Source organism: Eubalaena glacialis, chromosome 19, assembly GCF_028564815.1.
Source record: "Eubalaena glacialis isolate mEubGla1 chromosome 19, mEubGla1.1.hap2.+ XY, whole genome shotgun sequence".
NCBI classification, from domain to species: domain Eukaryota; kingdom Metazoa; phylum Chordata; class Mammalia; order Artiodactyla; family Balaenidae; genus Eubalaena; species Eubalaena glacialis.
In genome coordinates this window covers 10,167,834-10,189,141 of record NC_083734.1, presented here as the reverse complement: position 1 = coordinate 10,189,141, position 21,308 = coordinate 10,167,834, and the positions used below count along the sequence as shown (strand labels likewise).

Genomic DNA, 21,308 nt, shown 5'->3' with positions numbered 1-21,308 from the left:
GACACCGAACAGGCCAGAGGGCCTATGGGCTGGTGCAGGTGGCTGGCTACAGGAGAGACACGCAAGGTGAAGGGTTTGGCCTCTGCTAAGCCCTGGCCCAGGCTGGAGGGTCAAACACAGGCCCAGGACTCTCCCTCTTGGCACATTGTGAGGGAGAGCCCCACATCATTGTGACCCTCTTACCCCCAGGAGCCTCTGGGACAGGAAGGCGGCCGGTGGCACTGTGGGCACAGTGGGCTGGGGGCCTAGAAGCCCTGGTGGCCCTAGGGACCCCCATGGCCATGGCTGAGCGGCCCCGGCCCGGGTGGGCCTCATATCACAGCCCCAGCACCAACAACTGCCAGGACCTGGGCAACTCCATCCTGTTGCTACTGGGCCTCATCATCTGCGTTAACATTGGCATCAACATGGTGACACTGGTCAGGGTGGGGCTGGGTGGGAGGGTGCTGGCAGGATGGCTGGGGGGCAGGCCGGGTGGCCGGGGCCTGCCTGGGGTCACTGTGTCCTCCCCCACCTAGCTCTGGCACAGACTCCGTGGCTTCTTACACCAAGTGTTTCGTGTTATTTGTGAGAAAGGTAAGTGGAGGATGGAGGTTGGGGAATGGGAAAGGCAGAAACCAGGTGTTCTAGCCCTGACCTTAAGCGGGCCCCTTCCCCTCCTGCTCTCCCCGCTCAGACACCATAACTATGCAGCTTCTCTTCCTGCACCCTGCCTCTCCATCCCTGGAGGAGCCAGGCTCCCCACCAGCCTCTCACCTGTCCCCGATCCACAGAAGCTTCTAAGTTATGCTCACCTGGGAAGCAGACCCAGCCCCCGAAGCAGAGCACCCCTGCAGTCCGCCTTCGGTGCACCATGGACCCTGTGAAAATGACTGTGTCCCCCCCACCCACTCGCCGCCGTCGCCGTCGAGGCTCTTCAGCATGCCGCGCCCACCGCCCTGTAGCCTGGGCCCCTGACACTGACAGCGATGACGAGAAGCCCCCACGTCAGCACACAACAATCTGCTCCCACAACTGGGATTGCCCCAGGGACTGGGAAGGCTTTCAGTCCACCCAGGGGTTCTGGACTCCCTGGGCCCAGGATGCTGTGGAGCCACCTACCCAGACCATCCGCTTCCAGCAAACTGTAGAGGGAAGGCCGCTCAAAAGAGAGATGCAGTCAGAGCTGGGCCTAGAGGCCTACGTGTACCCTGTGAACCCCCCGCCCCACAGCCCTCAGGCCCTGAGCCACAAGAACAGTGGAGGGGGGCCCCAGGCAGAACAGGAGCAGTGCTCGCCAGCCCAGCCACCCATCCTGGGCCCGGCCCACGTCCCAGACATCCCCCGGCGCCACTCCTCAGGGCGCGTAGCCTATAATGCCAGAGACGTGAGGCGGCGGCTGCGGGAGCTGACCAGGGAGGTGGAGGCCCTGTCCCACTGTTACCCCCCGGTCTCTGGATCCAGCACGGCTGAGGGGACGGGAAAGGCCTGGGTATACCGTTCCCTGACAGAGAGGTGACTGGGAGAAGAATAAAAAGAAGAGAGGAGGTGGTTTGTGGTGGTGTGGGGGGTGCCAGGGCCCACACAGCACCCAGAAGCCTGGTTGCTAAGGAAATGATCTCCCTGGCAACAGGGCCTAAAGAGCTCTGAGGACCCTCATCAACCTCTTGGCCTCACCAGGCCCTGTCCTCAGCCCTTTCCCAGGCCCTTCTTGGTTCCAAGGCTCCCACCTGCCTCTACTCTGTTCTTTAGTGCCCAGGGAAGCCCCCCAAATCCCATTCCAGATCCCCAGGCAGTACTGCACTTGAGTGGAGACCCTCATCCCCATGGCCTCAGTCTCTCAGAGGTCCGGCTCCTACCAGAGCCCAGGTTTAGGCTGCAACTACAGGTGAGGTGTGGTCCCTCTGAAGCCCTGGTTTCTTTGGGGAGGGATGGCTGAGAGTGAGGGTACCCAGGCCCTCACAGTTCCCCAGTCAGAACCCGAAGCTCCTGTACACTCAAGAAGGCTTGGAGCGGAGGATAAAATATTGAAGACACTCGCAAGGGCTGCCTCCACACAGCCCTCTGTGACCTCACTCCTCTGATTAGCACTTCCATGTCACAAATGAGGAGACTGAGGCTCAGAGACGCCAAGTGACTTATTCATGGTCACACGGACACCAAGGATCAACTTCATGGCCTCAGACACTCCGTCCCCCTGCTCCCACAGGTAGATTCCCATTGCTACTGAGTCAGCCTGGCCCATCAGAGTCTCCTCCCACCTTCCTCAGTTTCCCATGTAAACTCATCAGAATATTGCATCCACTGGACAGCAGGGAAACCCAGGCCCTACCTACTTCTAGACGGTTGGGATCACACACACGCACACAACTTGGGAACAAGGAGCCAGGTCGAAGGGACTAGACCTCACCTTCCATACCAGATGGGTTCCCGGAATGTGAACAGATAGGCCTTTTATGAATCACCCTGCTTCTCTGTTCATTTTCATTTGACTAACGTTATTGATCATTTTAAGCTGATTCCATTAAGTGGGTCTATATTGAGCACCTGCTATGTGTTTGGAGTCTTAATGGAAAATGCCCACTGGCTGTTTCTATTTCTTTCTTTCTTTTTTTTCTTTTTGGCCATGCAGTGTGGTTTGCAGGATCTTAGTTCGCCGACCAGGGATTGAACCGGGGCCCTCAGCAATGAAAGCACGGAGTCCTAATCACTGGACCTCCCGGGAATTCCCTGTTCCTCTATATCTGTTGAGATGTTCATTGTGCAAACAAAATGACTTGAGGTTCCCCCGGTACCACTTTCACAGACCCCAGCAATGAACCCGGTTTATAATAGTAGATTCCTTTTGTCATATCAACAATTACATCTATTTTGTGCTTTGTGAATTTCATGTGGTTTTCTTAAGACAGCAGCTAACCGTTTTTCAACTCGGAGGGTTGGCTCAGTGGGAGGGCAGTTGGTTAGGAAGGAGAGAAACCATGGTTGGGGGTGGTCTCTGGCAAAGGCGGCAAACCCTTGCTCTGAAGCGAAGGGGCCAGTGGGCTCAGTGACCACCAACACCTAAGGCTGCAACCCCTGGCCAGGAAGGGGTGGGTACGGTGGGTGCTAGAGGGGTTATGACAGGGAAATGGGCAGGACAAGGAGGGGATGGTGCAGTGGGGCGACGCCAGAGGGGACTCTTACTGTCACTCATCCATCTAGTCACCCTCGCTGCTGGCCCCAAGCAGGCGTGGGTGGGGAATCCCAACAGGCTACATAAGCTGCCATAATGTCTCAAACAATGAAATGGAGGAAATCCTTTATGCATGATTCAGTCCCTATGAAGACTGTCTCTCATCTGTAGCAACCATGTTTGCAAATCAAGTTAAGCATGGCCCCATGGAGACAGAAGGACAGACTGAACTCTAGGGACTAAGCTCCATGTAGTGGGGGCCGAGGGCAGAGATGGCCACATAAAGGGCCAGCTGAGTGGATGAGAGATTGGCCACCTCCGCATTGTGACTCCCTGCTACGTGCCTCATTATGACCATGCTCCCTCACCTGTTGGTGGGTGTCCCCAGGTCCTGGCATGAGTGCAGTGTGGGTCAGGGCCGGTGGGGGGGGGCGGCCCAGGTGGCCCTAGGACCCCCCCACCATGGAAAACCAGCTCTGGTATGACAACCTGGGGTGCTGCCATCAATACCAAGAAAGTACCCAGAATGTGGAGGACTTCCTACTCCTGCTGCTGGGCCTTGTCATTCTTGTCAACATTGGGATCAACATGGCAGCTATGGTCAGCGATGGTTGGGGACCACCAGTAGGGGTGAAGAGGGCTGAGGGTGGGAACCAGCTGGAGCCTGCACCTCCGTCTGCAGGAACGGTCTTGGCTGGGAGGGGGGTGAGGGTAGAGAGCCTGGCCTTCATTTTCACCACCCCCACCCCCAGATATGGCATGGGCTCCAGAATGCCTTAGACAAGATCATCTATTGGATTAATCAGAAAAGTAAGTACGGAAGACAGGTAGGGGGCACCCCACCCCCGCCATTCCCAGGGCCCTAGAAACCCAGGCCCCCAGGTTCCCAACCCTGAACTCTTCTGACAGTTGCCCTGCCCTCACAGACTCTCGCCTCCCCGAGATGAAATCTCGCAGGCTTGTGAAAGTTCCCCCAAATATCCTCCAGCCAAAGCCCAAGACATCCACATGCACTGCACCCTGGACCCTGTGGAAGTGAAAATGGCCCGGCCCACTTGCTACTCCTCGTCCTCCTACCATCATCTCCACAACCGTAGCCGCAGCTGCAGCCGCCACCCCTGCAGCCACCAGCGGAGGCTGAAGAACCGCAGACAATTCCCCTACAGCCGCTCAGTCTTCCATAGGCTGCATCGCAGCCACAGGATGTCACAGCTGCGGCTGATGCCCTCCTTTGATCGGGAGGACCCGGACTCCTACCTGGAGGAGGATGACCTTTCCTTCCCACAACCCAAGTACCCGCGGGGGTGCTGGGGAGGGCTCTACCAGTGGATGGGCCTGCCCTCCAACGTGGGCCTCTGGGGCCGCCAGGGTGGGATCCTGGCCAGCCTGCCACCACCCTGTCTCTACCTGTCGCCAGAGCTGCGCCGCATGCCCAAGCGTGTGGAGGCCAAGTCCGAGCTAAGGCTGCAGTCCTTCGGGGCCCCCTGCTCACCATCCCGCATCTGGGGCAACGTGGAGGCTGACCAGTGCACCTTGTCTCCACCACCTCCCCGACGGCTGCCCCCTAACCCCTCGTGGGTCCCTGGGGGGCACAGCACTTACCCCTCAAGGGGCCAGCTCCCATATGACTCCTGGGATCAGCGGCGGCGTGGTCTGGAGTGCTCTGAGCCTCCATCCGCTCTGGTGCCTCGGGGCTGCCGGCCCGAAGCCCGGCAGCGCAACTCCCCCCAGGCCCACGGACGGAGCCTCCCCAGCTGTGCTCACAGCCAGCCCAACTGCAGCCCGCACCCCTCCACGGGACACTTGAACTATTCCCGGGATCCCCACGAGGTACGACGCCGGGCGGCCGAATGGGCCGAGATGCTGCCCGTGCGGCGCCCTCTGACCACCTCCGCCTCCCTCACGGTGCTGGCCGAGGCCTCGTACCGGCGGGCCCCGGCTCCCAGCTCAGCCCTGCTCGTCCGCTCCTCCCAGCCCCTGCCCGACGTCCAGGCTACCGAGCACCCTCCCCCCCCGCCCACCTTCATGCCACTCAGCCGGAACCCGGGGGGCAATGCCAACTACCAGGTGTATGACAGCCTGGAGCTGAAGCGGCAAGTGCAGGAGAGCCGAGCGCGGGCCAACTCGCTGCCACCTTCCACCTCGGCCTCGAGGCCCTCTCTGCACGGGAGCCAGACTGGGAAAATGAACTGACCAGCAGCAAACGGGGGCGGGGGCGGGGGGCGGCAGGGCATGGAGAGAGGAATAAAGAGCGCAAGAGTCCAGGAAACATTGGTGGTCTGTGGCTTGGAAGCGCCACTCCTTCTGCCAGCCTGGGTCCCTGCCCTTGGCTTCCTGCAATAAGAAGCCAGTGTCCTCTTCTTGGCCTGAGGGTCCCCTTGGTTTAGTGGCCACAGTCCTGCCAGCAAGCCCCTCCTGGTCCTATACCATGCACTAAGTAGATCTGCAGCTGCAGACTCCAAACCACTGGTTTCTGGGCACCTCCTCTATGTCTCAGCTGTCCCTGTCCCCAAAGAGCCTCATACAAGAAGCTGCTTCCAAACTGGGAGGTTCCACATCTGGGCAGGTCCAGCTCCACGCCCAGTGAAGGGCGTGAAGAAGGCTGAGGCTCTGGACTCCAGCCAGGCCTTCCCCAGGGCTCTGAGGCCAAGGTCTTCCTAGTCTCAGGAGGGGCCAAGAGATGGAATGTGTCATTTGAACAAGTGAGTCAGCGGGCGGTGAGCGAATGATTGACCGCTCGAGGGGAGGTGTGCCGGCCTCCGGGTCCTGTTTGACTGTCCAGGCTCAGCTTACCTGACCCTGGTTACCAGGGAATGCCACCCTGGGCCCTCCTTTTCCTCCCCCTCGCTCACTGTGACCCCACCACCTGCCCCATTATGACCCAGTCCTTCTCCCCCTCCCCCACCAGAGGAGTCTGGCTCCCAGTGAGTATGTGGAGGCCGGGGGGCCCAGGCAGTCCTGGGACCCCCAGCCATGGGTGAGCGAACCCACTACCGAGCCCAGCCGTGCTCTGGCACCAACCCCAGGAAATGCCAGGACCTAGGAGACTCAATTCTTCTGATCCTGGGCAGCTTCATCTTGCTCAACGTGGGGATCAACGTGGTGACTCTGGTCAGGGCAGGATCTGGGCAGCGGGGTTGGGGGAGCCCTGGGGTCTTGAAGGGGCTGAGGTGGGAGGGCTGCTGGGGTGTGGCCGGACAAGGGTTGGATTTCAGGGCTCACCCTGCTCCCGGCCTCCCCCCTCCCCTGCTTCCCTCAGCTCTGGAGGCATCTGAAGAGCTCCTTGCGGACACTTTTCCGTCATATTTTCCCCAAAGGTGAGTGGGCGCCAGCGTGGGCTCAGGGGATGTGGGCCTGTCCCCTTTCTTCTATCCCTGCCTCGATTCTCAGCCCCTCAGCAACCCAGGCCCTGTCCCATCTCGCCTTTCCCCGCAGACAAGCAAGCCAGCTGTGTAGGCAGCCATCGCATGTGCATGCGCTGCTCCGTGGATCCCAAGAACCTGTGCTCAAGAGTTTCTTCCCGCTTCCGCCATCGCCCAAGCTTCCTGCTCGGGCACCCAAACCACCTTGACTCCTGGATACCAGACACAAATGATGAGAAGGCTTCTGAGTGCTGCTGGATGCCGCCTCAGTGTGGACAGGCTGGGGCTCCCATGGAGGCTCCACGGGGACTGTGGAAGGAGGGGGTAGTGGGAGCTGGGGAGGCCCCTCCGGTCACAGCCTTAACGTCCAAAGTCACCTTTTACTGCAGACAAGAGACATCTTCCAAGCTCCGCAGGATGAGCAAGGTGGACGTGCTTCCACTCCGCCTGCCCCAAGAGAGCAAGACGAAGACCCCAGACTATGACGCAGCCCAGGCCCCAGCCCGGGCCCAGACCCACCCCCCAGTTCAGCCCCCTGCCCATGCTCCTGCCAAGGCCCAGACTTGCTCCACGTTCCACCCCCCTGAGCACAACCCCCCCCCCCAGGCCGAGACCTGCTCCCGAGGCCACGCCCATGAGCACACTTCCGCCCAGGCCCAGGCCTTCTCCCCAGTGGACCCCACTGGGCACACTCCTGCCAAGGCCCAGACCTTCTCCTCAACCCACCCCTCTGAGCACGCCCCACCTCAGGCCCAGACTTGCTCCACGTTCCACCCCCCTGAGCACACCACCCCCCAGGCCCAGACCCCCTCCCCAGCCCTCACCCCTGAGCACAGCCCTGCCCAGGTCCATGGCCCTGAGCATACCTCAGCCCATACCCCAGCCCAGGCCCAAGCCCAGGCCCAAGCCCAGGCCCCCTCAAATGCCTCAGCCCAGTCCCTGGGCCACACTTCTGTCTGCACCCTGACCCATGCTGATCTGACCTATACCCATGCCAACACTCTTGTCCCTCCCCCAACTTCGGCCCCAGTCCCTCCCCCAACTTCTGCCCCTGCTACTACTCCTGCCCTAGCCCCTACACCAGCCCCTGTCCCGATCTCTGCCACAACCTCTGTCCCAGCGCTGGCCATGGCCCTGACGACCACTCCAGTCCCTTCCACCACCCCTACCCCCATCCTAGCTTCTATTCCCTCTACCTCGTCTGCCTTCAGCCAAGGCCTCTCCTCCGGCCAGGTGGTCTACGATGCCCGCAGGGTAAAGCAGAACTTATTCCATGTGTGTCCCCCTCAGAACTCTGGGTACTCCAGAAAGGACTTGGGTGCCGTCTCCAGGCCCCAAGAGGGGCATGGTCTGGTGAGCTCTGGCACAGCTGAGCAAACACTGAAGCAATGTAGTGGGGACAGTGCCAAGCCCTCCATAGGATCCATACTGGGTTACCTGGAGTTGGGGAATATGGAATGGAAGAGCTCAAATGATGCCAAAGACAAATTTGTGCAGTCCAAGACCTTCCCTTACTGCAGCTTCCATCCTTGCAGTTCTGAGAAGAGAAACACGGACCCCCAGACTCCAGTCTACCCCAAATTCCTGGTGTACTCCAAGGATGCTGCACCTTCTCAACCTTGCTTCCATTCTCCAACCAGTGCCCAGAGCTCACCATGCACCATGCCTCCACCATGCACTCTTTCCCTGCCTCTTGTTTCTCCCAGATCCTTTGTCCTTCGTCAACACAGCAACCACCAGAAGCCTTCCACCTTAATACAACCCCCCACCTTTCCCCCAACCTCCAAGTCTCCTCAGTCTGTCCTCTCTTCCCAGGGCCCCATCCCTCCGCAGTTATCCACTACTTCCCAAACCCCAAACCAGCCCCAACCCCCTGAACTTCATGAGAGTCTAGGCCTCAACCAAGGCTCTGTCCTCCAAAGGACCCCAGGACCTTCAAAAGACTGTAGAGTTTCCAGAAACCCAGGCCTTACCCCAAATCCAGGCCTCCACAAGAACCCAGGCCTTACCCAAGACCCAGGCCTCCACAAGAACCCAGGCCTTACCCGAGACCCAGGTCTCCACAGGAACCCAGGCCTTACCCGAGAGCCAGGCCTCCCCAAGAACCCAGGCCTTGCTCAAGATCCAGGCCTCCACAAGCTTCCAGGCCTTACCCAAGACCCTTATCTCTGCAAGAATCCAAGCCTTTCCCAAGGCTCTGACCTTCAGAAGAATCCAGTCATTACCCAAGGTTCTGGCTCCCAGAAGAGCTTAGGTTCTACTCGAGACGGACGTTTCTTTAAAAGCCCATATCTCACCCAACCCTCTGGTCTCCACAAGAACACACCATTTCTCCAAACTTCTGACATTCAGAGGAGCTCAGGCTTTATGCATGATTCTGGAGTCTATAGGAATCTAGAACGAAACCAAGAGACTGTACTCTATAAAAGTCAAGAGCTCTCCCAAAAAACTGACCTCCATAATAGCCCACACCCTTCTCAAGATTCTGGATGTTACAAGAGTACAGGTAGTGCCCAAGATCCAGGAGTCTCTAGGAGTCCAGACTTTACCCAAGATTCTGGGCCACAGAAGAGTCCATACCTTGCCCAAGACTCTGGAGTCAACAAGAGCTCAGGCCTTTGCCAGGAATCTGGTCTCCATAAGAGCCCAGGCCTTGTGCAAACCCCTCGCCTCCATAAGGGCTCAAGCCTTACCCGAGACTCAGGAGACTACAAGAACCCAGGTCTTACCCAAGGTTCTGGAGTCTGCAGGAGCCAAGGCCTTACGCAAGATTCTGACCTCCATAAGAATCCAGGCCTTACCCAAGCCACTGAAGTCAAAAGGAGATGTGGCCTTACCCAAGGTGCTGGAATTTACTGGAGCTCAGAACATACCCACGACCCTAACTTCCACAAGTACTCAGGAATTAATCGAGATCCTGGCCCCCATAAGGGTCCAGCCCTTACTCAAGACTCTGGCTCATCCAAGAGATCAGGCCTCCATAACAACTCATGCCTTATCCCAAATCCTGGCCTGCACAAGAACCCTCTAGGAACTGACTCTGTCCAAGTTTTGGGCCCACATCAGACCCGAAAGTCATTTATATCTGAGGCAGTTCCTCGAAAGGAGGATGCAGGGCAGCACATACCATGGACTTCTGTCCCACCCAGTCAGAACTCCTGCTCTCCCAAGGCTCAGGTGACCTACAATGACCTGCAAACCTTCTCAGAGGTACCTGTACTGATTGAGCTGCAATCATCCTCCCGGCGAGCAGGCAGCCAAGACTGGGTGTACCACCCCATGGATACAGTTCCTCCAGCCTGCCAGAACTATCTCCAGATGTCTACGCCTCCCAAAACCAGCTGGAAGCCCTACTGTCCTGGGTCAGGCACTCGGCTAGGGCATGTGGTCTTTGACGCCCGCCAGAGACAGTTCAGAGCGGGCAGGGACAAGTGCGAAGCTCTGTCTCCCAGGCGCCTTCACCGAGAGACATCCAACAACTCACCGGAGACCATCAAGGAGTGGGGATATCAGTGTGTGATGAGAAACTTAGAAAAAGAGGGGACAGATATGCATGAGGAATAAAGAGACAAGAGAAGTGTTCTGTGGTTATTTGAGGACATCCACCCCAGCCCCATCCCACAGGGCCTGATGAGGACCTAAACTATCCCTGCTTTCCCTCCATCGCTGTCTAGCTAAATCCGTTATCCCCAAGGCCCTAGAGCTGCATTGTCAATTACAGTAGCCACTAGCCAAATATGCCTATTAGAATATAAATTAGTTAAAATTAAGAAAAATTAATTCTGTTAAAAATTAAGTTAAAAAGTTAAAAATTCTCTTCCTCAGGGAACAGAATCTCCCTGGCGTCCAATTCTGTTCCCTGGTGGTCCAGTTGTTGGGACTTGGCGCTTTCACTGCTGTGGCCGGGGTTCAATCCCTGGTCGGGGAACTCAGACCCTGCAAGCTTCATGGCTTGGCCAAAAAAAAAAAAATTCTGTTCCTCAGTGTCATGATCTTCTAAGTGCTCAGTAGTCACATGGAGCTAGCGGATACTGTGTTGGACGGCACAGATTTAGAACGTTTCCATCATCATGGAAAATGCTATTGGAGAGCAGTGCTTTAGAGTTTAGAGCAATTTTCCTTTCCCTGTCACCCACCCCCAGCATCTTAAAGCTCCCCCAGAGCCCAGAGAACTTAGTTCTTTTTAGGGTGGCTCAGAAGCCACCCTCTGGGGAGGAGGTAAGATGTAGGGATGGACACCCAACGCCTGATTTCCCCAGACTGTGAGAAAGAGCCCAGGCTTCAGTTTTCCTGATATGGTCTCTTGGGTCACGACCAGATGTATGGAAACTTGCCTCCCCCGTTCTGGGCTGTGTTTGGGGCTCTTGGTTACTGAGGGAGAAGACCTCTCTTTGTCAGTGACTAGGAAACCTTGTGTTTTAGGCTCCCCAAATTGAGCCTTGGATTCTGACGGTCCCCTCCTTCATAGGCCTCTGATTTTTTCGAGGTGTCTCCACTTAATTTTCTTGCCCATGGACTTAGGCCTAGTTCACTGTGGAGACAGACCCCTGGGAAAAAGGAATGTAAGAATTCCTGGTCCAGCATGCATTGGTCTAATCTGTGAGCGTGTCTCTGGTGTCCTATCTTTCTGTCCTATTATTCTGGCTCCTAGTTTCATCCTGGACTTAAGCTGTGTCCATGATAGCACTGGTCGCTGAAAGCAATTTCCTTCCCCTCATAATTTTTCATTGCCCTGCCCTAGCCCAGCTGGAGTTTCCTCTGGACTTGATTTTCAGTCCTGATAACTCTTCTGTATACACACATAAGCTGCGAGATTCCAAAGTGTTTTCCCTGCCACCACTTGTGTGTCTGAGGTGGGCAACACTAATATGTCCCTTCCCTGAGTCAGATGTCCATCCCTGGGTCACTACATGCACACTCTCGATGTGTTCTTGTCTAACATTACCACCACCGATTCCAAGGAGATACGTCCCAGCTGGAGAGCCCATTTCCAACACCTCTCTGGCTCAGCTCTGACCTTGGACAAGTCATGTGCAACCTTTCTAGGCTTGCAGTCTCATCTCTAAAATGAAGTTATAATTGCATGCAAGAACCCTTCTAGATTTAAATGACCAGGGCTCCTCTACTCCCAAGTGAGATGTAGAGTCCCCTATTTCTCCGCATGCCCTGGTGTACGTCCCTCATTATTGTTTGCTATTCAGATCCATCCTATTAGGCCTCTGTTCTAACCCCAAGGAGTGTTTGTGCAGTTGACCTGGCCTTGTAAAGGCACAGAATAGTTTATCTCCATAGAAACTACAACTTCCATCAGGCACTACTTCAACGGAACAGGAAAGGATGTGGGGGCGTGGCCCCAACGCCCTGGTAGTTTTGACGACAAACTACAACTCCCAGGATAGTCGCGAGATCTCTGCAGAGCGAAAGGATGGACTGAACTCTGACTGGAGGCCGGGCTGGTCCGGAACCACCCTGACAGCCTCCAGAAAGGGGCGTGGTTATAATTTAGGGGCGTGGCCTTGCAGGCAGCAGGAAGAAGCTACCTGTCGAATCTTCCTATCCATTCTCTTCCCAGCCTTTGTAGCTACCCCTAAGAGGGAAGCCGTAAACCACTAGCCTCTTCTGAAAAAGAGGTAAGGGGACGTAGACAAGGGGCAGCGAAGGAGGCTATTGCATTCCTTAGGAGGGGCCAAACAGCTACTTTCTACCTGCTGAGTCAGGTGAACCGTTCCATGGGGGCGGGGACCAGCATATGAGAAAAGGGCAAGGACGGAGGAGGTGTTTATTTGTTCCCTTTCAAGACTAAATTTAGGGCCCTTCGTCTGCAGACCCATTGGCGGACTGTGCCTTGGGAACCCTCTTGGCCTCTGGAAGAGAAAAGAACGGGGGCCAGTTTTCCGCAGCAAAAGGAACGGCCCGTCTGGGCTTCCTCCCGTCTGTGTATTTTCTAGCCCCAAAACGACAGAGCCATATGGCTTCCGCGGTCTGGGGGAGTGCTCCCTGGTGGGGCCCACCGCCCCCAGCCCCAGCCCGGCCGCTCACGGACATCGACTTCTGCTCTGGGGCGCAGCTGCAAGAACTAACCCAGCTGATCCAGGAGCTGGGTGTGCAGGAGAGCTGGAGTGAAGGTCCCAAGCCAGGACCAGACCTCCTCCAGGCCAAGGACTTTGTTTTCTCTTTGCTTGGTAAGTAACCCTCCCAGCCTTCGGGAACTTGCAGCTCTCAGCTCCGCCTCACCCCGCCCCGGCTCTGGATCACGCCTTTACGATCCCTTCTCTTTCCTTAGGTCTCGTTCACCGCCGGGACCCTCGCTTTCCTCCTCAGGCAGAGTTCTTGCTGCTTCGTGGCGGGATTCGCGAGGGCTCCCTGGATCTGGGGCCTGCGCCTCTAGGTCCCTACGCTCGGGGACCTCACTACGACGCCAGCTTCACCCTCGTGGTGCCCGTGCTTTCGCTAGATGGCACTGGGCAGGAGCTGCAACTGGACGTGGGATCCTGTTACGCATGGCTCTTCCTCCCAGAGCAAGTACGCGGAACCTCGGTCCGGGAGGCATGGCAGGATTGCCTAGGACCCCCAGTCCCAGGAGGACGTGATTCGATCCACCCAGCCCAAAGCAAAGAAACTCCCAAGGATCCGCAAATCTCCGTGGACCAGCTGCACGGTGACGTCACTGAGCCTGAGGCACACGAGTCTTTGGAAAAATCACCTAGTAATGTTTCAGTGCCAGAATTGCCTCAACAAGACGTAACCGATGTTGACTTTCGCTCACCACTGAAAAAAACGAATGGTGACGTCACCAAAGCAGCCGACGTTAGCCCAGTGCCACAGCCGTCGGAGGCTCGGGAGGCATGGCCCACATTGTGCCCCGCCCAGGTGGCTGCCTGGTTCTTTGCTTCGCTGGCTGCGGTCGCTGAGTCCCTGTTTCCGGTCCCGGGTGCCCCGCGCTTGGTCCACGCAGCCCGCCACGCGGGGGTCACCACCATCCTCCTGGCTACGCCCGGGCCCCCGCGCCGCCTCCTGCTTTTCGACTTGATCCCCGTGGTGTCCGTGGCCGGCTGGCCCCAGGAGGCTCGGAGCCACTCGTGGGCCGGCCCGCTGGCCTCGGAGTCGTCTTCCTTCTACCTGGTGCCCGGCGGCGGCGGCACAGAGCGGCCGGGCGCCTCCGGATGGCAGCTCTGCTTCGCCCGCCAAGAGCTGGCGCTCAAGACGCGCATACCCGTTCCCCTGCTGCAAGCGCACGCGGCGGCCCAGGCGCTGCTGCGCCCGCTGGTGGCTGGGACTAGGGTCGCGGCGCCTTATCTCCTGCGGACGTTGCTCTACTGGGCGTGCGAGCGGCTGCCCGCGCTCTATCTGGCGCGACCCGAGAATGCGGGCGCCTGCTGCCTCGGGCTGCTGGATGAGCTGGGCCGGGTGCTCGAGGCCGGGACGCTGCCCCACTATTTTCTGAGTGGCCAAAAGCTCCGTGCGGGGGACGGCGCCGCTTCGCTGCTCGGGGCGTTGGCCCTGCTTCGCAGGGACCCTGCCCGCGCCCTGCGCGCCGCTGTGGAAGAGGCCAAGGCTGCACGCAAGGGGGGCGGCTTAGCCGGCGTGGGAGGCGGGGCCCATTAAAGACGCTGTTCCTACTAACCTGGAATGTGCTTCTGTTGGCCAGCGGGATGTGGAGGGGACTGCTCTCCCCTCACCTGGGAGACAGGCTGAGCGCCTAGGGCCTGAAGAACCCGTTCTAGAAGGCCTCCTCGCCGGTTCCTCCGCTTCCTCCCACCCTCCTCCCGCCGCATCCCTGGCACAGGTCGTTCCATTCTGGCCTCTCCACTTTCCAAATCTGTGGCCAGCACCCCTCCTGCTCCCGTGCAGCCTCTGGCATCCATCTCCCGCCAGTTCTTATGGTCTTTTCTCTTAGGAGTCAATAGGGATGGGGGTAATATATTTGCTGAAAAAACGTGTAAAGGAGAAAGGTATGGAGACCAGGGACTGACCAATTTGTCTCACACAAAAGCAGAGATATTAAGGAGGCCGGATTTCACCCCAGGCTATACCTCACCACCACCGCTATCTCTTCAGTTATTCCCCCCACCTTCCTCATCCAGTTCTGTCCTCCATCCCGGGCAGTAGGGTCCCTTTCTCCATTCCTGGGGCATCTGCCATTCCATCTATCTAAGCCCAACCTCTCCCCCCATCCAGAGTTCCATTCAGTGGAGTCGCCTCCTTGACCCTCCTCCTCTGAACCCCGAGACATGCGGCCTTGTCTCGGCTTCGCCTGTCTCTAAGACCGTCCCCACTCCCTGCCTCCAAGGAACCCCGGGGTTCCGCCCGCCCAGCTTCACCCCCCCCCTCTTTCCCGGCGTCTCCGCCCCCTGCCCCGCCCCCGGGCCGGCTCTCGGAGGAGGGGAGAGCTGCTGTCGCCGCCGCCGCCTCAGCTTCCCACAGCCGCTACCGCTGCCGCCGCTGCCGCCGCTCCGCTTGGTCCAGCCGCCAGGCCCAGTGCTCACTTCGCCAGACCAGGGCGCTCTGCGGAGACACCCTCACTCCTTCCTGGGGTCCGGGACGCCTAGCCGGGCGTGGGGGGAAGCTCCGTTTGCGGGGTACAGGGAGGGAGGAGCCTGGAACCGGAGCCAGCGCCAGCCGTCCCCGGATCGACAAGACAGGACAGGTTGAGGGGCGTCGGGGAAGGAAGAGGGGGTACTATAGGCAGTCCCGGGGAGGACAAGGAAGCCCTGTCGCAGAAAGCTCTGATGCGCTCTGACTTATAGCGGGTCTGTTCACATTTGGGGACCCGTGACAACGTGGGTGCACTCCTCTCTCGGGGGGCTGGTTGGATTGGAGGGCGTGGGATCTAAACAGCACCAGCTGTCCCCGAGGAAATTAGGGGCTGCCAGAAAAAAACAAAAAAGCCAAAAACCTATGCTCCTTATTCCGAGGTGACAGAGGGCCCTCCAGACAACCACCTGGTGTAACCACTAGGAAGGGCGGATTTGGAGGTGACTTCAAAAGGAGTGGAGGGTAACAAGGTGAGGAAAGGGGCTCGGCAGCTGGAACCCTGTGCCACTAGAAATGGGGGTGACTTGGTAAAAACCGGTATCGTCCAGAGACAGGGTCTGGGAACCTCTTCTTGCTGATTGGCGACAGTCTGGATATTTCAAGGCATAGTTTTTTGGGGATTTCAGTGAAAAAAAGTGGGGGATTCTTCACTTAGAGGGTGGCAAAGGAAAAGACACCAAGGTTGGGTTCTTCCTAGACACTGGCAGCACCCCAGCAGGGGTGGGGTGAGCTAATATCCCCAAAGCTAAGGACCCACACCCTTAAAATTACAAGAGTGGCTTTGGCAGGAGTGCAGGGCCTGGAAATAGGGTGGAAAGGTGCCTGGGGATATTGGAACCACATCCTGGAAAATTTGAGGGTCTTGGCTTTGGGATAGTGTTAGTGGGGGACAGGGACACTGGAGATCAGAGAAGGGGGAGTTTTCTGTGGGGGGCAAAGGTCGAGGGTGGGGTCAACTGAGAGGTACATAGGCTGCTGGGTCTGGCGAAGCTAGCACGAGGCCCAAGGGTGGGAGCTGGTGCCTGGGGTGGGGGTCGTCTAGGGCTTATCCTCAGGTCCCGTGGGTGAGGCGGCGAGTCGGACCGGAGAGTCAAGACCATGTCCTGGTGAGCTAGCGGGCTTCTCTGGGGGGGCCCAGCGCGCTCCGGGAGCCTGCCGGTTTTGGGGTGTCTCCTCCCGGGGCGCCATGGCGGCACTGGCCAGCAGCCTGATCCGGCAGAAGCGGGAGGTCCGCGAGCCCGGGGGCAGCCGGCCCGTGTCAGCGCAGCGGCGCGTGTGTCCCCGCGGCACCAAGTCCCTTTGCCAGAAGCAGCTCCTCATCCTGCTGTCCAAGGTGCGACTGTGCGGGGGGCGGCCCGCGGGGCCGGACCGCTGCCCGGGTGAGTGGCTGGGGCGGGGTCTCCGGGCCGGGGGTCTCTCTGCCTGGGAGGTTGAGGCCAGGGACTCGGAAGAGCGGGGCCCGACTGACGGCGGCTCCCCGAAAGTGAAAGGGGGTGCGCCTGGACCACAAACTCTCGGCCAGACGATGCCTCAGTTTCCCTTCTCTCTCGCCCATAACCCCGAGTCCCCTTGCTTTCGAGGGCAAGCGGAAGGCTTGAGGGGCTAAGCCTGGTGCCCCGAAGCCTGGCAGCTCCCGCTCGCCCCCCCTCCCAACACAGGAGTCCCCACCCCCACCGTCCTCTGCCTACGTGCGGTCTCTCGCGATTCTCTCAATGCCGAGCGGAGGGGCCTGGGGGTTCCGGACGCCTGGGTCACCCCGAGGGTTTCTGCGGCTCCGGCAGCCCCGTCCCCGCCCCCGCCCCGGTTCTCCCGCTCCTCCGAGTCTTGGCTCCGTTCCTCCTCGCTGAGCTTGCCTGGCTCGGTACCAATCTCCCCAGCTCTCCCCCGGGTGTCCTTGCAGCTACCTCGCCAGTCCGCCCCTCTGTGCGCCCTCCTCCCGTAACCTGCACTTCAAGAAGGGAGCTGGGCGCTCCCCCATGACCGCCTACGCGACTCCGAAATCGGGTCCCACGGGCTCAGGGGACCCTCTGCCGCGAGGAACTCAGACACACTACACGGTTGGATACCCGCACGGAGACTGGGGGTCGTACCATCTACGAGGGGGTACCGGGAACTCGGCCGCAAGCGCCGGGGGAGGAGAGTTGTGAGGGTTAGCGTGTGGTCCCCGTCCAGGTGCGACAGGAGGGAAGTCCCTCTGGCCTGGCTCCCAGCTCCCCTAGGGGGAGAACCCCCGCCCCCCGCTGGCGTCCTCCTCCCCCCGCCGCCGGCCCTCCGCAGTGGTACGGTCCGCAGCCCACCCTCTGAGTGGGACCCAGCCCCCACGTGAGTCAGCCTGCCTCACCAGCTCCCTGGCCCCCTCCCCCATTTCCTTGGTTTGGTACCGAATATCCCCCATCCCAGGCGGGTTACCTGGCTGAAGGGGAGAGGCTGAGCCTCAGGGAGGGCTGGGCCCCCGCGAGCCAGCAGACTGACAGACAGACAGACAGACAGACAGATGGGTCAGTGTCAGACAGGCCGGCGCTGGGCCAAGGCAAGGCCCGCGAGAAGCGAGCGGCAGCCGCAGCAGCAGGTGCTGAGTCAGCGTCAGGCCCAGTCCCACCCCCACTCCTGAGGGGGCGCCCCTACCCTGGGGTCACCTTACTGCCCCCCACATTCACAAACACACTGCCCCTTCAGCAGCTCTGCCTGTCTCCCTTTGTCCTCTGCCTTTCCATGTATCTCTCCCCTTCCTCTTCCTTCTTCTCCCCTCCCCCCATTCTGGTTGAGCTGTAGAGTAGGAATTAAGCCTTTAAATAAATTTCAATCAATTAAAGTGAAAGCTGGTTAGAGGAAGCAGAAGGGACCCACACCCCAGCTTCTTCTGGAGTCAAAGAGAGGTGGGAGAGAGCTTGCTTAGAGGGTCAGGGAGCTGGGGCCCTGGGACCCTCTTCCTTCCCTCCATCCTCCTTTCTTTCTCTCCTCTGATCCCGCCAAGTGTAGCAATGTTTCTGGGAACAGAGATGTCATGTTCCAAGATGAATGTCTCTTTCTCCAGAGCCTCAGCTCAAAGGCATCGTCACCAAACTGTTCTGCTGCCAGGGTTTCTACCTCCAGGCGAATCCCGACGGGAGCATCCAGGGCACCCCAGAGGACACCAGCTCTCTCAGTGAGAGGGGAAGCCAGCTGCTGGGTGGGAAGGGGGAGAGCAGGCATAGGAGATGACAATCCTATTGTGGCTTCAGGTTCTGTTGTTTTCAGTCTGGCTCTTTGACTCCGCAAAGGAAGAAGTAGAACTGGGACCAGAATTGAGGGGGGGCTCAGATGGGGATTGGAGGCTTGGGGTACTGATACCCCTTCTCTCCACCCCCAGCCCACTTCAACCTGATCCCTGTGGGGCTCCGTGTAATCACCATCCAGAGTGCCAAGCTGGGTCACTACATGGCCATGAACGCTGAGGGGCTGCTCTACAGCTCGGTGAGACAAGGGGGCAGAGTGGCCTGGAGTCAGGGGACTCCCCTAGCTACAGCCTTCCCAACTACAGATATTTTGCAGCTCAGGGCTTCCTCTCCCTCCAGCTCTTGCCGACACCCTGTCCTCACTGCCCGCTCCCAAGCACCTCCTCTAGGGTCCCTCCAATCCCTTCTCCTCCAATAGCCTCCTAAACACCCCCAGGCTCTTTGAATGTCCAACTCTTTCAACCTTTTAGGACCCCTGTGTCTTCTCCAACCTCCTCTAGACCTCATTATTACTCACTTCCCCAGAGTCATTCAGGATACTGGGGAAGGATTCAGGAACTCCTCCAAGCAGAAATTCCCTCCAGGTCCCCTGGATGGTGAGAGGTTGGGAGTAGAGCAGAGAGAAGTTATCTTCTTATTCCAGGCCCCCAGAAGTCTAGTTCCCGGCCCTCAGGGGCCACCAGACTCTTCCTCATCCTCCCTTTCTCCCAGTTCCTGTGTGGGCTCAGAAGTTGGCTCTCCCAGTCTCAAACGTATGGATTATATCCTGCCTTGTTCTTCCCAGGGCTCCCTTCTGTTCAGTGATGTGTCTTTTTGTCTTTCTGTCTGTGTGTGCCTTTCTGGGTCTTTGTCTCCTCAGCCACATTTCACAGCTGAGTGTCGCTTTAAGGAGTGCGTCTTTGAGAATTACTATGTCCTGTACGCCTCTGCTCTCTATCGCCAGCATCGTTCTGGCCGGTCCTGGTACCTGGGCCTGGACAAGGAGGGCCGAGTCATGAAGGGAAATCGAGTCAAGAAGACCAAGGCAGCCGCCCACTTTGTGCCCAAGCTCCTGGAGGGTGAGTATGGACCCCCAGGGAAGAGGTGGACCACATGGGACGGTATTGACCTTGACATGGACATTTAGTGACACACAGTTAAGGGGCTATAAGTGTTTTAAGAGGACACATGCTATGACAGGTCAAGCCAGGAAGGCTCTGGCCTTTGGAGGTTTGGGAAGCTCTCCTTCTGTGGGTTCCCAGAGGAGGACTGTAGGGGAAGGGAGCCCTTTCAGAGCTCTCTTGGTGCCTAACTCTCCTTCCTGCTCCTCTCTCTCCCCTTCACAGTGGCTGTGTACCGGGAGCCTTCTCTCCACAGTGTCCCTGAGACCTCCCCTTCCAGGCCCCCTGCCCCCTGCCATGCAGTCCCCAGACTGGAGGCTCCCTGCCCTCGCCACCACCACAGCCTGTCTCCCAGCCCTGCTTCTGGCCCTGCTCTCACCCCTGCTGCCACGCTCATGCCCTGAGCAGCCAGGTCCCACCAGGTGCTCTACCCAGAGGGAGCCTAGGGGCCGGCCGTGACTTCCGGGGCTGCTGAGACCCTTAGATCCTTGGGCCCGGGAAAGGGGTCAGAGAGGGGGATGTCTGAAAATGGTCCTGGCTGATCACTTCTTTCCTTCCACACTCACACCCTCCAAAGCCTTTCCCCGAGATGGTGCGGGGGGTTCCAAAACTGACAAAACCAGGGCATAAATCTTCCGCACCCCGGGCTCAGCCAGTTCCTGGAGCCCTTTGCCCTTTTCATGGCCACCAAGCCATAGATTTATAGGTCCACTGGAGCTCAGGATTAGTTTCCTTCTTTCCCTACTCCACCTTTTGCCTTGTTCCAGACAGGTTCTGGAACACCAGGCACCCCAGCCAGGGCCATTTCTGCACTCAGGGTCTGTGCTGGAACACAGGCATGCTGCCAGGCTCTGTTCTGGATCCATCAGGCTTCTGTCCTTCACCCAGATGGACCCCTGGTTTCCAAGTAGAGAGAGGCTGGATTTGGGCCCTGTCCAGCTGTTGGTCTTGGCCTGAATTGAGCCAGTCTCAGATCACCACAGGTTTAACTTTCTTACCCCAGAGACACCCAATTCTAGAGCGTGATGTTCTAGACACGTACGGAGCCATACTTCCTTCTGAATCTCAGCTCTAGGACATAGACCACGACTCTCAGCCCTTCCCTCTAAGATGGAACTAAAGCCTATACAGCCATGTTATTGCCCTAGAGTACGAGTTCTAGACCCATGCTCCCACCTTCTCTAGTGATACCTGTTAAGCAGGAGCTCTGGAAAGGACCCAGCTATGATTCACAAAGAACTAAGTTCTGGATGGATCAAGAACCACTTCTTGTTTTCCCTAGACAATTTTCTAAAAATCTTATTCTTCCTGTAGAGTGCTAACCTTATTTTTTACATGCAGTTTCTAGCTCCTGCAACTCAGCTGGGGTCCTGCCAGGGAACAGAGGCTGAGGAAGGGCAGAGGAATTTTGGAAGGAATCCCTAGCTCATAGAAGGGCAGCTAGGATGGGGAAGGGGCCAGAACTATGGCATGACTGGACCTGTGCCTGGGTTGGGGGGACATGAACACTTAGCTACCTCAGCAGGAATTCCTTCCAGGTCCCCTTTAAAGCTGAGGTCTTTAGGGTAATGGGTCTAGAATAAAAAAGACAAATGGGACATGGCTTTGACACCCCCAAATGAGGAGACCCCAATTCAGCAATAAGTCCCACCCTTCTCCCCTACAGGTCAGGCCAAGGAGGGTGAGGGCCTCTTGGTCTCTAGACCTCATACACCCCTCCAGCTTCTAACTGAATAGAACTTGCTTTACCTCAGCTGGATGTTAGGTACCCAAAAAGGCTCTGCTCCCAGGGGACCGGTCTCCACTCCATGCTTTCTCAATTAAAGACGATTTATACAATTGAAGTGTTGTCTGCCATCTGTGGGTAGCAGGCTTTGGCAGTTGCTCGGGGAGGGATCAAGTCCCAGGGGCGGGGCGGGTGGGCTGGGCTGCCCCCCAATAACAG

The 21,308-nt window shown here is 58.2% G+C and overlaps 5 protein-coding genes across 6 annotated transcripts; all 5 read left to right on the top strand.

Moving 5' to 3' along the window:
* Window positions 1–275: 275 nt before the first annotated feature.
* On the top strand, window positions 276–1,498 carry SPEM1 (spermatid maturation 1). Its single transcript, XM_061176480.1, has 3 exons — window positions 276–419; window positions 519–576; window positions 774–1,498. Exons 1-3 carry the CDS (start codon window positions 276–278, stop codon window positions 1,496–1,498), a joined length of 927 nt encoding a protein of 308 aa, XP_061032463.1.
* Window positions 1,499–3,613: 2,115 nt separating this feature from the next.
* Window positions 3,614–5,344, top strand: SPEM2 (SPEM family member 2). Its single transcript, XM_061177107.1, has 3 exons — window positions 3,614–3,751; window positions 3,904–3,961; window positions 4,095–5,344. The coding sequence occupies exons 1-3, from the start codon at window positions 3,614–3,616 to the stop codon at window positions 5,342–5,344; spliced, it is 1,446 nt and encodes a 481-aa protein (XP_061033090.1).
* Window positions 5,345–6,124: 780 nt separating this feature from the next.
* Window positions 6,125–10,033, top strand: SPEM3 (SPEM family member 3). Its single transcript, XM_061176860.1, is given in 5 exon segments — window positions 6,125–6,262; window positions 6,411–6,468; window positions 6,587–8,551; window positions 8,624–9,996; window positions 9,998–10,033. Coding segments are annotated over 5 exon segments (3,570 nt in total).
* Window positions 10,034–12,040: 2,007 nt separating this feature from the next.
* On the top strand, window positions 12,041–14,136 carry TMEM102 (transmembrane protein 102). Of its 2 annotated transcripts, XM_061175928.1 has the most exons (3): window positions 12,041–12,143; window positions 12,339–12,695; window positions 12,797–14,136. In XM_061175928.1, exons 2-3 carry the CDS (start codon window positions 12,482–12,484, stop codon window positions 14,116–14,118), a joined length of 1,536 nt encoding a protein of 511 aa, XP_061031911.1. In that variant the 5' UTR covers window positions 12,041–12,143; window positions 12,339–12,481; the 3' UTR covers window positions 14,119–14,136. The 2 variants fall into 2 exon arrangements, with proteins under 2 accessions (XP_061031911.1, XP_061031910.1); XM_061175927.1 differs by having other exon boundaries at window positions 12,041–12,695.
* Window positions 14,137–16,036: 1,900 nt separating this feature from the next.
* On the top strand, window positions 16,037–20,104 carry FGF11 (fibroblast growth factor 11). Its single transcript, XM_061175929.1, has 5 exons — window positions 16,037–16,427; window positions 18,083–18,193; window positions 18,398–18,501; window positions 19,123–19,321; window positions 19,589–20,104. The coding sequence occupies exons 1-5, from the start codon at window positions 16,235–16,237 to the stop codon at window positions 19,765–19,767; spliced, it is 786 nt and encodes a 261-aa protein (XP_061031912.1). The 5' UTR covers window positions 16,037–16,234; the 3' UTR covers window positions 19,768–20,104.
* Window positions 20,105–21,308: the final 1,204 nt, after the last annotated feature.

Excerpts from the sequence above, each read along its gene's own strand:
- SPEM1 (XM_061176480.1), top strand. The coding sequence starts at position 276 with ATGGCCATGGCTGAGCGGCCCCGGCCCGGGTGGGCCTCATATCACAGC. Across the intron at positions 420-518 it reads GCATCAACATGGTGACACTG|CTCTGGCACAGACTCCGTGG; the intron begins GTCAGGGTGGGG and ends TCCCCCACCTAG. Across the intron at positions 577-773 it reads TCGTGTTATTTGTGAGAAAG|AAGCTTCTAAGTTATGCTCA; the intron begins GTAAGTGGAGGA and ends CCCGATCCACAG.
- SPEM2 (XM_061177107.1), top strand. The coding sequence starts at position 3,614 with ATGGAAAACCAGCTCTGGTATGACAACCTGGGGTGCTGCCATCAATAC. Across the intron at positions 3,752-3,903 it reads GGATCAACATGGCAGCTATG|ATATGGCATGGGCTCCAGAA; the intron begins GTCAGCGATGGT and ends CCCCACCCCCAG. Across the intron at positions 3,962-4,094 it reads CTATTGGATTAATCAGAAAA|ATGAAATCTCGCAGGCTTGT; the intron begins GTAAGTACGGAA and ends CGCCTCCCCGAG.
- TMEM102 (XM_061175928.1), top strand. The coding sequence starts at position 12,482 with ATGGCTTCCGCGGTCTGGGGGAGTGCTCCCTGGTGGGGCCCACCGCCC. Across the intron at positions 12,696-12,796 it reads CTTTGTTTTCTCTTTGCTTG|GTCTCGTTCACCGCCGGGAC; the intron begins GTAAGTAACCCT and ends CTCTTTCCTTAG.
- FGF11 (XM_061175929.1), top strand. The coding sequence starts at position 16,235 with ATGGCGGCACTGGCCAGCAGCCTGATCCGGCAGAAGCGGGAGGTCCGC. Across the intron at positions 18,502-19,122 it reads AGGGGCTGCTCTACAGCTCG|CCACATTTCACAGCTGAGTG; the intron begins GTGAGACAAGGG and ends TTGTCTCCTCAG. Across the intron at positions 19,322-19,588 it reads TGTGCCCAAGCTCCTGGAGG|TGGCTGTGTACCGGGAGCCT; the intron begins GTGAGTATGGAC and ends TCCCCTTCACAG.